The 18,186-nt window shown below is 33.1% G+C and overlaps 3 protein-coding genes across 4 annotated transcripts; 2 read left to right on the forward strand and 1 right to left on the reverse strand.

Annotated features, from left to right (window-relative positions):
- Positions 1–1,876: 1,876 nt before the first annotated feature.
- Positions 1,877–3,654, reverse strand: LOC140840595 (uncharacterized). Of its 2 annotated transcripts, XM_073207778.1 has the most exons (4): positions 3,442–3,459; positions 3,231–3,335; positions 2,700–3,126; positions 1,879–2,399 (listed from the first exon to the last, which is right to left on the reverse strand). In XM_073207778.1, exons 2-4 carry the CDS (start codon positions 3,301–3,303, stop codon positions 2,045–2,047), a joined length of 855 nt encoding a protein of 284 aa, XP_073063879.1. In that variant the 5' UTR covers positions 3,304–3,335; positions 3,442–3,459; the 3' UTR covers positions 1,879–2,044. The 2 variants fall into 2 exon arrangements, with proteins under 2 accessions (XP_073063878.1, XP_073063879.1); XM_073207777.1 differs by having other exon boundaries at positions 1,877–2,399; positions 3,231–3,654.
- A 6,388-nt stretch (positions 3,655–10,042) lies between these two features.
- Positions 10,043–12,172, forward strand: LOC140840597 (uncharacterized). Its single transcript, XM_073207779.1, has 3 exons — positions 10,043–10,233; positions 10,343–10,408; positions 11,875–12,172. Exons 1-3 carry the CDS (start codon positions 10,183–10,185, stop codon positions 11,920–11,922), a joined length of 165 nt encoding a protein of 54 aa, XP_073063880.1. The 5' UTR covers positions 10,043–10,182; the 3' UTR covers positions 11,923–12,172.
- Positions 12,173–13,400: 1,228 nt separating this feature from the next.
- Positions 13,401–18,130, forward strand: LOC140841821 (bZIP transcription factor 29-like). Its single transcript, XM_073209514.1, has 5 exons — positions 13,401–13,557; positions 15,003–16,344; positions 16,428–16,560; positions 16,646–16,730; positions 17,490–18,130. The coding sequence occupies exons 2-5, from the start codon at positions 15,068–15,070 to the stop codon at positions 17,699–17,701; spliced, it is 1,707 nt and encodes a 568-aa protein (XP_073065615.1). The 5' UTR covers positions 13,401–13,557; positions 15,003–15,067; the 3' UTR covers positions 17,702–18,130.
- Positions 18,131–18,186: the final 56 nt, after the last annotated feature.

Here is an 18,186-nt window from a genome sequence, read left to right on the forward strand (position 1 = left end):
TTTTGCTATTTTGATTCTTTGACACCTTCTTCAAAAGCTACTGGATCACAATATGAAAATAGAGCAAAATGAACAAATTAATCTTCAATTTGGTTATTACCAGTTACCTCATAATTTGTCATCCATGTTGCTCTTCTTCTAAATCGTTGAGATCTTTGTTCATTTTCTGTCTCGTTGACTAAAATATGTTGATTGATTATTGATTGTTGCTTGTACTCTACATATTATGCATTCTCCAAAGGTTGATGCATTTCTTCTCCATTTTCTCCATCAAAATCAGCTTGAATTGGTTGTTTAACAATATTTTCATCAACGAAAAACTACTGAACATCATGAATATTTTTGGCATTGGGATAATTGGATCTACCGATTATCGTGTTAGTATCTATTTGGTTCAACTTTGAACACAATTCTTTTTCTGCGCATATATTTTACCTTGCTGACTTGTAACTCAACTGAGTTGAGATAAAGCGATTGTATTTTGTTAGCTCAAACCAATAATACCGAAAGTTTTAATAGGTATTCATTAACCCCCTCTAAACATCTAGCCGGTCCTAACAACATATGAGATTGAGTACATGCTGATAGTCATAGCCTAAAAAACGAAAGCTAGAGAAATCCATCATTCATTGTTGCAATTGCAATTATTAAATAACAAAAAGACACTTGGTTATTGTATGTTGTTGAATTAGTTAAATATAATTTGACATAACATATTGATAAAATAATGAATTCCTTCAAAATCATTGCTTAAGAATTGATATGTGCATTAATCGATATTTGAACAGTCGTTTATTAATTATTTTAATTTAAATTATTTAAATTGAGTTTGTTTTATCCTTTTATTTTAATTTCAATTTAGTTTATTAATTTATTCAAGTTTTTGTTCAAGTTAATTAAAGAATTGTTTTTAATGTAGATTTGTAATATATCAAGTTTTTTCGGACGATATCTGTTCTTGTTATTAAAACTTGACATGTACACAGAAATAACAAACAAAATTACATAACGTAAAGTAAATTATTTAAAATAAACATGTGAAAACATGTAAATTTCATATATGTAATTAATATGAATTTATAAAAAATATAATTTTCAATTTTATTTATTATATCAACTAATTTTATCTCAAATAAAATCGTTTCCACGTGCAACGCACGTGCACTGTTCTAGTATATATGTATATATATATATATATATATATATATATATATATATATATACATATATATGTGTATGTATATAAATAATCCGATGGGTATGTGGATGCAGATGAAATTCAATACCGGATGGGTATGAGGATGAATTTAATAAATGAGTATGTGGATGGATGTATGAAATCCGACCCATACCCGATTCATTGCCATCCCTAAGCTCGACTTGTGTACATATTGAGTTACTCGAGCTTGAACTCGAAAAGTGTAATGACCCAACACCACTCACCCATGATCATTACTCATAGCATTTCTCCAGCCCAGACACTGGGTCTTCTACCTTACCAGGATTGATTTGCCAAGACCTCCTGGACATAGCTCAATTGGTAACAGGATTGTTTTGTCAAAATCTATATATCCAGGAAGTCTTGAGTTCGAATTCTGGGAAGGTAAAAGCTACAGTGTCTGGGCTGGAGAAGTCCTACGAGTAATGATCGCGGGTGAGTGGTCTCGGGTCATTACAAAAGGCTCGGACTTTATTTAAATAAATATATACATATATATTTACACTCAGTAGCTCGTGATATGTATATACTCGAATAAACACAATTAATATTCGAACTCGAATCGAGATAGTAAATTTGACTGAGCTGCTCACGAGTTATAAGTAACTTGACTCATTTGCAGTTATCTAAAATAATCTCAATGCTTCTTTTAGGCAATCATATATTCATATATAACATAAAAAATACAGAGAAAAAAAAAAAGATCGCCTCAAAAAGGAAATCTCATGTATCAACCTCAACAAATCCATGTAGCACACGTGTAAGACTATTCATAAACGAGAAAGCTTGGAAACTCACAATGATCCAAAACTGCAAATATTTGGATCAATGGCAAGCATTAAATCTACAGGTAGCATTGAAGCTGGTTCCTGAATTGGCCCTCATGAAGCCTGAAGCAGTACGGATGATTTGTCGAGTTGACCCCATTAGCGCCCAGTTCATGTGTTGGATTACAGCAAATGAGTTATACGGGAAGACTACGCTGTTGTATGAATTCAAAAGTGCGGTGGTTCCTTCCCTTAGGAGGTTTCTGTACGGGTCGCCTCTTCCACTCATGCCTTGCCATAAGGTCATGTCCGTGCCGTATTTATTCGCCGCAACAGGGCCAAAGACGATGGCTACTTTGGTGTCCGGGCTCACCACCTTCCAATAGCATCGGTGCTCTGGCAACATCCATTGCCTACAAGAAGTATTACTCAATGGAAGAGATTTAGAGAAAATTGTAAATTGGTCTCTAACAATCAAATTCCAGTCTTTTTCTCATAATTTTGCTTATTTTTCAATTTAGTCAACATTTCTATCTTAATTGTGGTCAGTCTGGCTTTCACATTAAAAAAATGATTATAATTGTTTATTGGAATAAATCTGAAATCAGTCAAGTTAGTTAAACAAAATCACAATCATGCCAAGTTTAATGACCAATTTTACTATCTTCCCAAACATTTACTGTCTGGTTTTGAAGTCATAAAATTAAACTTACTGATGTGAACATGCTGAAGCTTCCGAGAATGGCGTCGCAGGCGTCGGAATAAACCAAGGCAACGGCTGCTGCTGAGGAGCCGGTGGAAGCCGTACTGGTGGAGGCTTCACAGGGGCAACCGGCACTGTGGGCGTGGGGGATTTTTGGCAAAATGACATGGGCTTAGCAGGCTGCGCTAGCAATGGATCCACAGTATACATTTCCATATCAAACATGTTGAACATCAATCTTAGGCTCCCAGCAGGACCAGCAGGTACCCCACAGTCACTTGACCCTTGCCCGCTGCTCGAAACTTGCGCATAGCAACCTCTCAAATCCGGGGTCCCATCAAACTTCATCGCATAATTTCCCACCCAATCCGTGGTTTCTTCTCTCCATGTTGTGTATTGGCCGCCACTGCCGGGACAGGCCAATGTCACGTTCATTCCTGCAAATGAGAACTACTCTTTTACCAGCTGCAAATAACTTCCAGTGAACACGTAAAACTTTATATCTGTCAACACATAGACGCAATCAGTGTTCGAAATTTACCGGACAAGGGGTAATCATAAAAGGATATTTGGCCATCTCGGCACTGATCACAGAACACAGTTCCAGTAACCATTGTATCTCCATACACTCCATCAATGGATGCTGCTGCAAAAACAAGAAGAAACCCTGTCAAGAAGAGCTTCCCTGACCAATCCATGGATTCTGAGGAGCTCTGAATTAAGCAGTTAACAAGAGGGAGAGACTGCAGAACCTTAAGTAGCGAAGCTTGAGAAAGATAAATCTCGGTGTGAACGAGTTTGAACGAGTAGAAAAACAAACGAAGAAATACTAATTATAATCGGTGCTAAGCTGCAACGCTCAACTGCCTCCATTTATTATGAGCTCTATCAATTGTGCCTTGGATTCAGGATTGTAAGCAGTTGCATTTAAGGTTGTTGAAATAACTAGGATTCAGCTTTGACATTAAAGGAAAGAGTTGCATTAGAAATTGAGCCACTGTCGTTTTTTGATTTGTTAAGGAAAATGAATAATGGTAAGGAAGGATCTTCATTAATGTCCATCTACTACGGTCTGCTCTCTGAATCTTCATAGGAAAAGTTGTTCAGAAATGTTGACAAGAAATATTCAAATCCAAAAAACAAATCTTTAGATGAAAGAACCCAAAAATTTAATAAGGGAAAAGTAGAAAATCTAATCCTCTAAATTGTCATGTTTTCTTTTTTGGCCATATAACTTGTCAAAATTGTGTTTTATTTCATAACTTTAATTTTTGTTGGTGGTTTTCAGTCATATTTCGTCGAAGTGCTGATGTTACATCAGAAATTTTCTCGTGTACTAAAAAACAAAGTTATATGACTAAAATACAAATTTGACAAATCAAATTACCAACACAAAGAACTTATCAACTTAAAGTGACTATTTCTCTATTTATTAATAACTTGGTATTTTATGGTGGAGCCAATATACCTAAATGCAACCAAGAAGTTGTTCTCGAGCGAAATTTACCAAACTGAAAATCTAGAATCGTTTACAAAATTTCAATGTTCAGATTTGGTGTAGGTTTCTAACTTTTGGACTGATCAAATTCTTTGATCTTTATCTTCCCCTACACACACTCCAAACGAGTTGGAACCACGACGGAGTGATGGGTCGAGTATTTCGTGGTCGGTATGGGGTAAGTTTTACTTTTACACATGTAAATCATGTGCAATTACAGCAATCTTTTCAAACAAAATTCACTATCTGAGTCTGCCCATCTATTGTTTGCAGTTTATAAAGTTAATTAATTGAATTTTCTACATTGGCCATTTTCCAAACATAATGCCAAAGTTGTATAAGTGAATTTAATTTATTTATTAAATATTTTACGTGAACTATTTGTCAAACATTATTTGATATGGATTCAAGTTTCTTTATGAATTATTAGTTATTATTTGACCAATATCTCAACTAAATGTGACTTGAATTTGTCGTTGGTAGCTTGAGTAATATATTATTTCTTGAATGGGTCTCATGTGAGACCGTCTCACGGATCTTAATCTGTGAGACGGGTCAACCCTACCCATATATACAATAAAAAGTAATACTCTTAGCATAAAAAGTAATACTTTTCATTGATGATCCAAATAAGAGACATGTCTCACAAATGCAACCCGTGAGACCGTCTCACACAAGTTTTTGCCTTATTTTCTTATAACGACTTTCACTTTAAAATTTTCGTACAGTTAACAGTTTTCTTCTAAAGTTTCTCATATATAGACAGCACCATTCGACTTCTGTAATCTATATCTACTCGCTTTTGTTGTCTTTGGACTTAAGGATTTCATACGCATGTTTTTAAAATTCTTTGACTTATTTGAATAAACAAAAGATTTAATTGATTTTTCACTTCGATCTGTATCAATTTGAGCAATTTCAATAATAAATCATTTGAAATCTAATATTCTCGGAATCCTTCTCCGAATCAAGACACCTATTTTGAATCAAATACATCAATTCAAGCACAACTTTAATTAATTTAATTTGTCACTCATTTCAATGTAACAATCCAATCAAAAATATTTATTTGATTTTAATTTTTTATTAAGGTCGAAAGACAAAGGCTTTATACAAGATGAAACTTTTAAATATTTATAAAAATCATTTATATAATTATCTCGAGTTCAAAACACCATTATTTTGATAATATATAAAAATAAAAAAATATTCGATATGGTTTAGGATTTTATATATTGAGGCAATTAAGTGATTTGTGGTGTTTTTTATTATTAAATTAAAATTATCACATCTCATAAAAGAGATATTTTATCCTTGTATAAAATTATTTATCACGGGCCCATGATAATATCATGTGCTTTTTAAAAAGTTATGAATATCATGGAATTTTTAAAAAGATATCAAACATGTGATAAAAAGAATTATTTATGAATCTCTTTTATTAAGTGTACCAAACTATGCCTAAAAAAGAATTACAAACGGAAGGAACACCAAAACATGGATCAAAAGTAAATAGAGAAGTTGGAAAGGTCCATCTTATTGGGCTTAACTGGAAATACTTAAATGGATCCAAAGGTGATCCTTGGTTGGTTCTTGGAAATAATTGGGCTTAACTGAAATGTTTTTTTTTTGAAAGAATGTTTTCTTTTTTTCTTAATAATATAATCATATTAACTTAATATTGGCAAACAAGTAATCATTTTTGTTAGAGTAGGTATTTTGTAAATACAGTCTCACGAATTTTTATCTGTGAGACGGGTTAATCCTACCGATATTAACAACAAAAAGTAATATTCTTAGCATAAAAAGTAATATTTTTTCATGGATGATCCAAATAAGATATCAGTCTCATAAAATACGACCTGTGAGAGCGTCTCTTACAATTTTTTGTCTTTTTGTTATGAATTAAAGAAAGATAAATTATAAATTTTGTTTGCAAATTTTGCTTTTATAATAAAAAATTTTAACCCCATGGAAAAAAGCACTACCTTTATATTTTGGGCGGATGAAATATTTAACCATATCAATCAAATCTTGAAGATTCCAAGACAAGATGGCTCTTTCAAAATCTATATCTATATATATATAAAAGCAGAGTTTTTGCCAAAAATAATAATTTCTCGCCAAAATATCATTTCTAAAAAAGGAAAGATTTATCATCAATATTGACATACGTGCACTGCAATAAATGGTCGCTTCAATTATTGTCTGCATTGATTATATCAATTCATTTAATTCAATTTCGAATTTAATTAATTTTTATATTATTTCAAATGTAATTTATATATTATATGTTTTTAATTTTTTTACTCGAATTAAAACTAAACTATATTGAAAAAGTAAACTATATTAAAAAATTTTGCATTAATTATATCAATCAGTTTAAGTAAAAACTGTATAAATAAATTTAAAATAAAAATGATTGCAATGTTCAGTATCACTCATGAGGTAAATCATCCAAAAATAATTTTTGCTATTTTAAGTAATTTACTGCCTAAATTACTTACTAAAAAGAAATACAATATTTAATTAGTTTATTTAAATTTTCTAAAAATAAAATTGATTTAGTGTTAAAAATCTATATCTTTACATCTATATATCTATATATATATATATATATATATATATATAAGCAGAGTTATCTGCTTTTTTTGGCAAGTTCCCGCCTAAATATATTTTCTAAAAAAAGAAAAAATTGAAAAATGTTTATATGATAAATAAATAGACATTTAATTCATTAATAAAACTGTACATTAATGTTTGTGTATGTCCATTAATACTAGAAATTTGAATCACTTTTTGGAGAAACAAACGAAATTAAAATACATTTCAAATTTCAAATCCAAAACTTAAATTCTCTTCTGGAAATTATACAAGTAGGAATTAAATAGAGATATTTAATTCATTATTTAAACTGTATATTAATATGTGTGTGTATATTAATACTTGAAAATTGAATATCTTCTTGGGAAAACAAACGAAATTAAATTACAGTTTAACTTTCAAATCCAAACCTTAATTTCTCTTATGGGAATTATACAAATCGGAATTAAAAACCAAAAGAATTTAAGAGCAACTAATGTTTTTTTAATCTATAAATAGATATATAAATTTGATTGATATATATTATCATCACACACGACTACAAATACTGTGCCCACAACATATATCACGTATATGTGTATTGAGCAGGTATATGTGTGCTCAATTGATATTTGTTTTCTTGATGAATTCTGATTGCAAGACCCCAACAAATTCAATTAGCACAATTTCAGTGAAATCTGACCCAAATATCACGGAAGAACTTGCGAATACAAATGACATTTTCAGGACCATAGAACAAATTTCAGAAAATAATGAGGTATATTTTATTAAGTATTATCATATTTATTAATTTTAATAATTAATTAGAAAAAATAACTATCCGTGCATCGCACGGGTGAAAAACTAGTATATATTTATACGAAGGTGGCCAGGCCATTGTGCCCATGTTTGAAAGGAAATGAAATATCTAAAATAGCTAAATTCCCACAATTCGGCTTTTCTCTTTTACGAGTAATGAAAAGGTAGTTGAGAAGGCACGTTACGCTGCGGCCCGTGCAACTAATCAACCCTCCGCAATTCAAGGAAAAAATAAATAATCTATCTATACAAACATACATACATATATATATATATATATATATATATATATATATACTAGTCTACGCACACGTTGCGTGTTTATACGATATTTTTTATAATTTATTTGGTTTATATTTAACTGAGGATCAAAATATATTTATAAAAATAATGAGTGACTACATTGTAATTTTGATATATAAACTAAAAAAATTAAAAAAAAAAAGATAAAAATACCCAAGTAAGAATTGACCTGCAATCTTATGACTAAGAAACATAAATTTTATCCACTAAATTATATGTGAATTATATTAATTATTTATATAATTAATAAAACAGACCACCAAAAAATAGTTAAATAATATAATATAATAAACTGATCGTGACATAGATATTAAATGATGGGCGGGGAAGCCTTCTCTGTCTAAATCAATCAAATAAATATTTCCTTCCAACTGCATTTTGTCCCCTTCTCCTTCTCCCTAATTTCAATCCATTTTTATTTATTTTTTTAAAAAACAAACAAAATGTATTACTTTAAAGAAAATACAGTTTTAATTTTAATTAAAATATGATATGTCCATTGATTCTCTCAAAGTAAATATAGCGTAAGAAGATATCACTAATTTTTATCTGTGAGATATGTCAACTCGATTTATATTTATTAAGAAAAATAACATTTTTTTTTTTATAAAAGTGGTATTTTTTTATGAATAAAGTTGAGTCGAAAATACGTCTCACATAATTATTCTATGAGACGGATTCACAAAATTATTTATGTTTATTTAATTGTTCTTCAATTTAATTTTCCCTTGAATTTGTTTTGGAAAATCAGTTCACTACCGGGGGGAGTGGGAATCACTAACCAGGAGAATATCTTTTGGTGTAGGTCTTTTGTGAGACGGTCTCACGAATCTTTATTTGTGAGACGGTCTCACGAATCTTTATCTATGAGACGGATCATTCCTATTGATATTCACAATAAAAAGTAATAATCTTAGCATAAAAAGTAATATTTTTTATAGATGACCTAAATAAGATATCTGTCTCATAAAAATACGATATATGAGACCGTCTCACATAAATTTTTGCATATTTATTTGAAGGCCTCTTGAATCAATCAAAAAGGGATAATGTTAGCAAATAACATAAAAATTTATTGAACTAAAAAGAAACGCAAGTTAGGATAAGTAAATCAAAGCACATTTTAAACAAATAATAGTGATCCAACAATCTTATAATTACTTAACTATCATCATACTATGTTACAAAAGGACAATAAATTTGCTTATTAATTATTATTATGGTTTTATGTGAAAGATTAAAATATGATTTAACGTCCTTTTATCATATAATATTTGATTCAAAGTTTTACAACGGTTTAAGTAAAAAAATAACTATGCTATTTTTATTTTTTCATTTCATTTATTTAATGAGACAATCGACGTACTGAAATTCGATAATTGTCTCTATTAACAGAAAAATCAAAATTTTGTGTTTGAATTGTTATACAACATTAGGGATGTAAACGAATCAAACTGTTTGTGAATTATTCGAAGCTCGATTCGATAAAAGCTCGTTTAATGAGGCTCGTTAAGATAAACAAACCAAACTCAAGCTTTACAGTATTCGACTCGTTAGCTCGTGAACATGTTCGTTGGTAAATTCATGAGTAATCTTTTAGATGAAAAATAATAGTTTGATAATTGATTTATTGATTTTGTACATTATTTATGAATTATATCGAAAAATCTATTAAATTTTTTTATTATAATAAATTTATAAATTTTAATAAGAATAATATATTTTTCTTTAAATATATAAATTACCTTTTAATTAATTTAATAAAAATTTAAATGTATAATTCGTATTTATTAAACTTGTTTAGGCTTGAATAAGCTCGTGAGCCATGTATATATTTGTTAAATAAAGTTCGACCTCGGTTCGATTATAAACGAACCAAGCTCAAACATTCAAGAGTTCGGCTCGACTCGACTCGATTACATCCCTATACAACATAAAAAATTCGAATTATACTATTATTATTAACTATATTTTTTAACAAAACGACAAACTTTACATCCTATTTAATAAATAATTAGACAATCTAAATGATAATAATTAGGGGACAAAGCATGATAAATAACTTACTAAATTGCCATAATTGGAGGCGTAAATGAAACATTTTTTAAAGATAAATAAATAAAACTTTTTGAACTACTAGCTGAGACGACTACGTCACTCGCATAAGCAGGCGCGTGGGAGACAAAGCTGGGGTTTGAGCTGGAGAGACCCCCGAGGTTCTGTTAGAGCTCTTTCTTTCTCAGCACATATCAGATTCAATTTCTGCGCGTGTTTGCTCAAACTCTCATCGATGGCGCCGCCGCCTCCCGGAGTGTACTCCGGCACTTGTACACTCGCTTTGGTAATTGATTTTTCACACTTTTCGCCGTTATCCCTCTTCTCCCGATTTTTGTGTTTTACGTGTGTGTGAGAGAGATAATGAAAATTGTCTGAATTTTGTTGAATGGCAGGTGGCTCGGGTATCAGCATTCTCATTCGGGCTCGTTTACGGGAACATGAAGCTCAGATTTCTTCGGGTATTTTGCTCTCTTTCTTTTGGTCGTCTCTGTTCTGCTGAATTTGAAATTGTGAAATTGAGTTTATGTAATCTTTGTGCCGGAAGGAATGGGCGTATTAGGGTTTCATTGGGGTAGAAATAATTGACTTACATAGATCTTGCACAATGATGATGATGACGGAAACCAAAATATATAGCTTCCCAAAGTCGCGACTTGCGGAACTGAATTTAAGTTACTGCTTTTTTGTTGAACTAATATTGATGAGTAGAGACGTCAAATGTAGGGGGTAATGTTCATTCAAAATTATCCTTAAATCTTTGTAAGAATTGGGATAAATTTCATGTGCCACCATGTTTTGTGCCGTGATTACTAATTGTCTTTTGACATATAGACACAAGGGCAGTAGAGCAAAGAGTTGAGGACCCCCTCAAATGTAAAACTTTTAATTTTCATTTGCAGTGTTTCCTAAAATTCAGATTTCGCATCCAAAATATATTGAATCATCCTTTAGTTTGATCTGGCCCCTGGTCCTCAATCCTGCTTCTGCCCTTATTTCGTATCTAGTGATTCTCTCGATTGAAAGAATTTGTGTTACCATTTTCCTGCAGAAATTTTTTTGTTTATCCCAAATTTTGGTCCGTCCTGTTTTTCTATGAATCTTCCCTTTGTGTCTTTCATTTGACATTAGTTTCTTTCAAAAGTCGGTCATTAGTTTGAGTTAAAATGATTGATTGCTTGAAGCTTTGTGGTGATATGTGATATCGTCTTCATTGGCACTTGGGTGTGAGAATGCTGGGGTTTAACGCTATTGTCAGTTGGCCACTGATGTCACTTTGATTTTGTTTTCAAATAAGGTTAGCTCAGTAAGGGGGTCGACTTTTGTTCTGAACTTTCAATCATAAGTTCATTTTTTTATGATCATTTAAAGGAGTTCACATTCTTCTTGTCTTTTACCCAATCAATTCATCAATGCCACAGCTTGCTTGGACGAATGCATTGCAGTTTTCATGAATTAGAATGTGTCTGTGTTACCTTTGAGTTACGATAGATGAAAAAGTGCTGCTTTCACACATTGCTCAATATTCAATGAGTTGATTAAATAGTCCCGTGATTCAGAAAGCTGGTGCACATGATTTTTTTTTTTCTCTTTATAAGTAAGAATGCGATTATCCCTTTCCGGCGCTTCATTATATTTTCCCCTTTACATCGATACTGACGTGCTTGTTCAGACCTCTGAAAATGAAGTTGCTAACCAATGTGATGAACATGTAACCATCTAAAAGGTCCCTCGTATGATTCTTTTTTAAAGTGTATTCTATCGATTCAATTGTTTCACTCATGTCTCATGTATTTGGAGTGCATATATCATTAACTTTTATTTGTATATCCAGTGTTTGTTCTACTGTTAGTTAATGCACAATATATTCTATTCTTCTGGCTAGAGCTGAGAAGACTGAATTTTTACCATCATCTTGTTTTACCAGGCGAATGCCAAATCTTACAAGAAAGCTGAAGCGAAGGGACATCATTGAAGGAGCCCATTCTGCGTTTTTTCGCGAAATAGTCCTATCTTCATTCTGCCTTAAGATTTAGGATATGTGGTTTTTCTTCTTGGGACTGTTTAGTTCTTGGAGGATAGAGACATGATTCTGGTCTTGCGCAGATTTTGTTTCAATTTTCATGATATTGACTATTTCTGAAGCAAGCACGTCGTGATTTCATGTGACAAACGAGTGAAACGACCGATACCCAATATAAAATATTGCCTTTTGTTTTGTTTTTTTATTTAATGTGATCGGTGCCTGATTATATATAGAACACACAAATCTCATCTTCTCCGAAGCCAAACATTTGAGAATTTTAACAATTTAATATCTCCATAATGAAATAACAAATGGACGCCTTTTGAATAAGTGATTTACGCATTTCATCAAAAAATTTAATTTATTTACACACATGGTTTCATCAGCCACAAAATTTTCAACCCCAACAATATATTTTCTAAGTCAACGATTTATGTATCTCATTTGACACCAAAATCCTGAATTACCATGATTATTGGAATTTTCGAATTTGGATAAAATATTAGATTTGAGAGCTGTAAAAATATCATTCCCGAACTAAATAAAAAAATATATCTTGTATATATTTCTATTAGGCATAGTTTGGCACATAAGATAAGGGAGTGATTGTAAATAATCATCCTTATTCTATTTTTGGTACAATTTTAAAAAGCTCATGATTTTATCATGGACCCTTGATAAATAATTTTTTAAAAAGATAAAATGTCTCTTCTATTATGTGTGATAATTTTAATATAATGATAAAATACACTACAAATGACTTAATTACCCTCAATTTAGAAATGATTTTTATAAATCTATGCTAATAGGTAGAAATTAAAATCAAATAAATATTTTTATTTATTTTTATATATTATATAATATGATAATTATATAAATGAATTCGAGATAATTATATAAATAATTTTTATAAATCTCAATAAAAGTATTAGTATCACCCGATTAACTTTAAAAATTGATATTTGACTTGACTCACAAAATCAATGGCTCAATTATCATATTATATAATATACAAATTAGGTAAAAATAATAAATCATGTAAGCACTATCGACGCATGAACAGATAAAAAATATGAACTCAAGCAACAATTTTGAAATTATAAAATTTATTATGATAATGTTAATTTTGTCATTACAATCTAATATATAAATTTAATCACTATTATTAAAATCATACCAAACATTAAATATAATATCATACATCTAATTTATCTTTAACTTATCTTTATATTATACATCGTGTATATCCTTAATTTATATTCGATTAATTACGCATCATCAATTATTTATTTTGTCGGTCATTGACATTTGCCACGGACGGCACGAAAACGCGTTACTAAGTATTTGCACTTGCCCCCTCCTTGAAAAAGCAACTGGAATGTGCCCACAGAAATCACTGAATTGCTGATCGATCCAGATATAAATGGTTTCCCTATTTTGTCCCTTAAAGAGTCTTCTCTCTCCTGTCCAGACACGCGCGCGGCCCATTCGCTGGCGAAGTCTCTCTCCGAGAACGGGGGAAATGGCAATTAGGGGTTTTTCCTTTTCTCTTGCTGCTTCTCATATCTTGTTCAATTAGACAAGGTAAGAATTTTGGATATAGATCCGTTTCAATTTTTTGAAGGCTATTCATTTGCTCTTTGTTTGGTTGGGACTGTTTCAATCGAATCGTCTGAATCAGATGCATGTATAAAATCTTTTTTTGCTGAGTTCTGCTGTTTTTCCTGTGTTTGATTGCATTTGGATCTACAGAGAATGATGCTAGATCAGATCCAGATTCTTTTGTAATTCTTTAGTTTTGAAGACACTCTGGACTATGCGTTGATTGATTTGAGTCGGACTTCTGTTTGTTTATTTATATTATTACTACAGTATGACTGATATCTGTTTCGGATCAACTCTGTGACTGTTATCTTGTTGGAAGACAACATCTAGCTAGATCTCACTGGAGTTGGGACAAACCTCCAAGTGTATATAGCTTGTATCGCATCCGAAATTACTTGGCGTGCATTAGGAGGGAAGGTAGGCGATTAGCCGAGCAGAGCTCGGATACGGATTAAAAAACCAAAATAGGTGTGGGAGTACCATATATTTTTTTGGGGGGGACCCCAATCTCATGATAATAATTATATCGATTGAAGATTATCCGACGGTGGTAGATATTTTCCTGTTTAGATGGAGAGATCAAACAGATGAAGACGTAAAGTGGTTGCCATACACATGCGACAATATAAATTGTTGCTCAATTTTCAGACAAATTTTAGGTCTAGGGAGAGAGATTCCCTTTCCTTGATAGATGGAGACAGATGTAAAAGACATTATTAACGAAATTCAATCGCAATGAAATTGAAATGAACATTAAAATTCGAATTCAATTAAATTGAAATTCAGCTTAAATTCACATGTTTTTGGGAGGAAAGGCAGGAGAGTAAATGGGAGGAGTAATGTAGTACTTGTCATGAAATCCCTAACGTACGTGCTACTTGTCATGAAATCCGCAACGTACGTAGTACTTGTCATGAATCCGTGTAAATTTAGTTGTATCTATCGTCTTTTTAGAGAGGGGACGTTGCTTGTAGAGAGGGAAAATGTACATAGATATGCATACATAATCACGCACACTGATACAAGCTTGTAATCAATCACGTGGAGATTTAGCCGAGGGATGTTGATTATTTGCACCGGAAATGTGGTAGATAAACTCTTGCTAACTTGAGCCGCTCGCCTCTGGGAAAATATTTCGGTTAGTGAATGCGATTGGAAATTTTGTTTTTAATTACTTTCTATTTATTTGTTTGTCACTGTTTTTTTTTTTTTGTTCTGATGTCGAATGTGTATATATATTTGGTATTCCAAGCAAAACCCGTCTCCGCTTACCTGAGCCGGTTATACGATAAAATATTTTCAGGAACATGCAAATGTAAATGAGCTTTGTGCCTTTTAAACTGCAATTTTATTATTTGATCGGTTTAAATGAAGATTAATATCGTGTTCAGGGATTAATAGCTTGCCGATTCGATGATTTTCAGGTTGGCTGAACTGAAATTGTGTCCCTGACTGGCCAAGTGTATAAGATTGTGTTGAAACTGAAGAAATGAGTGGCAACGAGGAAGTCAACAGTGATACTATGAGAAGACTTCAATCATCGTTCAGAACATCACCGTCTTCACTTCCGAAACAACAGAATCCCTTTTTAATGAATCAACAACAAGATGTACCTCTGTTAAGCATGCCACAAGTTCATGGTCAAATTCGACAATTATCCCCAAATTTAGGAGTCGAAAATAGTAGTAAAAGGGCTGGCATCCCACCCTCTTATCCCCAAATTCCACCTATCTCACCTTATTCGCAGATCCCGGTGAACCGCTCTGGAAATCAACAAATCGGTATGCAACACTTTAGTAATAGCCCGGGGCCATCACATACTAGGTCTTTGTCTCAACCCTCGTTCTTTGCACTCGATTCCTTGCCACCTTTAAGCCCTTCACCTTATCGGGAATCTCCTACGAATCTTGTTTCTGAGCAAGCATCGGCTGATGTGTCTATGGAGGACAAGGATGGTGGTGGGAATCTGCATTCGTTGCTGCCTCCCTCTGCTTTTATGAGGGGTAACTCATTGAGGCTTGGAGAAGGTCCTCCCCTTCGTAAGGCTCATAGACGTTCGAATAGTGATATCCCTTTTGGATTTTCGACTATAATGCAGTCTTCTCCTCCACTAATTCCACTGAGGAGTCCTGGTGCTCTGGATAGCTCAGTTTCTCGGCCTTTGCCGTTGGTTAAAAGAGAGTCGAGCTGGGAGAAACGAGTTGAGAACAGTGCAGAAGGGACGGGGGAGAGAAAGTCGGAAGGGGAAGTTGTTGATGATTTATTCTCTGCTTATATGAATTTAGACAATATCGACGCATTCAATTCTTCAGGTACCGATGAGAAACTCGGAAGTGAGAATCGGGATGATTTGGATGGTCGAGCTAGTGGTAGCAAGGCAAACGGAGGTGACAACAGTGATAATGAAGCGACCAGTAGTGTTAATGATAGTGCAAACATCATGACAAGACCCGGAGTGTCTCATAAAAGGGAGGGGGTCAAAAGAAATGCTGGGGGAGATATTGCTCCAACCACTCGACACTATAGGAGCGTCTCAATGGATAGTTTTATGGATAAGATTGACTTTGCTGATGAATCAACCAAAATCCCCCCATCTCCTGGGACACATCATGGTCAGCTCTCGCCTACTAATTCTCTGGATGCAAATTCAAATTCATTTAGCTTGGAGTTTGGCAATGGTGAGTTTAGTGGTGCTGAATTGAAAAAGATAATGGCGAACGAGAAACTAGCTGAAATTGCATTAAATGATCCAAAACGGGCCAAAAGGTAATCTGTCCTTTCCGGTTTCATTGCTCTTGAAATAGATGAATTTTATGTGGCATGTTTTGAGTAGAATATGACTGTTTTAGGATCTTAGCTAACCGCCAATCTGCTGCTCGGTCAAAAGAACGGAAGACAAGATATATTGCAGAGTTGGAACACAAGGTCCAAACATTACAGACAGAAGCAACCACGTTGTCCGCGCAACTTACTCTACTTCAGGTGAGAGATTGATAAGATTTTTATTTTTCTCAGGATTTTTGGGCTTGAAATTTTTACTTGATCATGGGTTTCTGTTTGCTTTCAGCGGGATTCTGCCGGTCTAACCAACCAGAACAATGAGCTGAAGTTTCGGCTGCAGGCCATGGAACAACAGGCCCAACTCCGAGATGGTATGCTGATTTAAAAATTTTAGATTTTTAGCTGTATTTTGTGGAGACTTAGTTTCTGTCTTTTTCCTCAACCTCTTCCTCTTCTTTTTTTAAAAATAATTTATAGGAAAATGCTATCTAAGTTCTGAACCATTACTGTAGCAACAATTAATGTCCTTTTTCATGTTAAATGGTTTGTCAGGGATTGGCCGGGGGGGGGGGGGGGGGGGGTTAATTCTAGTGAAGAATTCGATCACATCACGTCTCCTAAAATGATTTATATTCATGGTTTGTTATCATGTATTTTAAAACAATCTGCACCTTTGGAGGTGCATCGCTACTGTTATAGATAAAGTACAGAATTGAAATTGAGATATTTGTTTCTAACTTCCTTCGACTGTGAATGATGTGAAGTATCTTGAAATTCCTTTTTTCCTCAATGGAATGACACGCGCATTTCGCGTACTGGATACACATTAAACCCTTGAAGATTTAATGATGTTCCAAGAAAGAACTTGCTAAATAGGGTGTGAGTCATAAGAGAACATGGAATTCTTTATTTCTGTTTTACCGACGTATCTAAGTCACGATACAACCGAGTATTCATAATACATTATCGGAAAAATGTTCTTGTATCCAACTCCACACAAATGGGTGTGTATAAGGTTGAGGTTCATGAACCTAACTTATATAATCCAATAATTACTATTCTGTCATCACATCTAAATTTGACGATCATGACTCGTTTAAATTTCACTTACTTTTGGTTTCTTATGACAGCACTAAACGAAGCACTGACAGCTGAAGTGCAACGTCTGAAAATCGCCACTTCCGAACTTAGTGATGACGCCACCAAATTTCAGCAGCTTTCCATCAATCCCCAGATGTTCCAGTTACGCCAGCAGCCAACTCAATTAAACGTGCATCAGTTGCAGCAGCAGCAGCAGATGAATGGCAGCAGTCCATCTAAGATAAATGAATCGAAGCAGTAGGTTCCTATCGTCACTCCAGATGCCGACCTATTCTCTTAAATCTTTTTCTCCCCATTTAGCGAATTTCGCTACTTTGCTTTCGTTTTATACAATTTTGCACCTGCAATGCAACACATGGAGGCGTGGAATCCAGAAAATCCTACCGCTCGCCCATTTTCATCACATATATATTATCTTATAGACATTATAATACAATGAAGTGTCAGATTTATGCTCTAGGAACAAGGATGTGTCTGTAGAATTTGTTCGTCGGATGAATGTTTTATTTTGTATTTATTTTGATTCTTTTTTGGGTTCAACATGATAGTGACATTTTTTCTCTGTTTCTTGCTCTTTAGTTTGCGACTCCCGTCGAGGACACTTGATACTAAAGAAACTGAACTGCAATTTCGTCAAGGTTATGTATGTGATGTCTTGTATATAACTTCATTATGTTTTTCATGAAACATTTGCAGTTTTTATATTCCTGGGTATAGGTTTGTGCT

Source organism: Primulina eburnea, chromosome 9 (assembly GCF_022965805.1).
Source record: "Primulina eburnea isolate SZY01 chromosome 9, ASM2296580v1, whole genome shotgun sequence".
Classification (NCBI taxonomy): domain Eukaryota; kingdom Viridiplantae; phylum Streptophyta; class Magnoliopsida; order Lamiales; family Gesneriaceae; genus Primulina; species Primulina eburnea.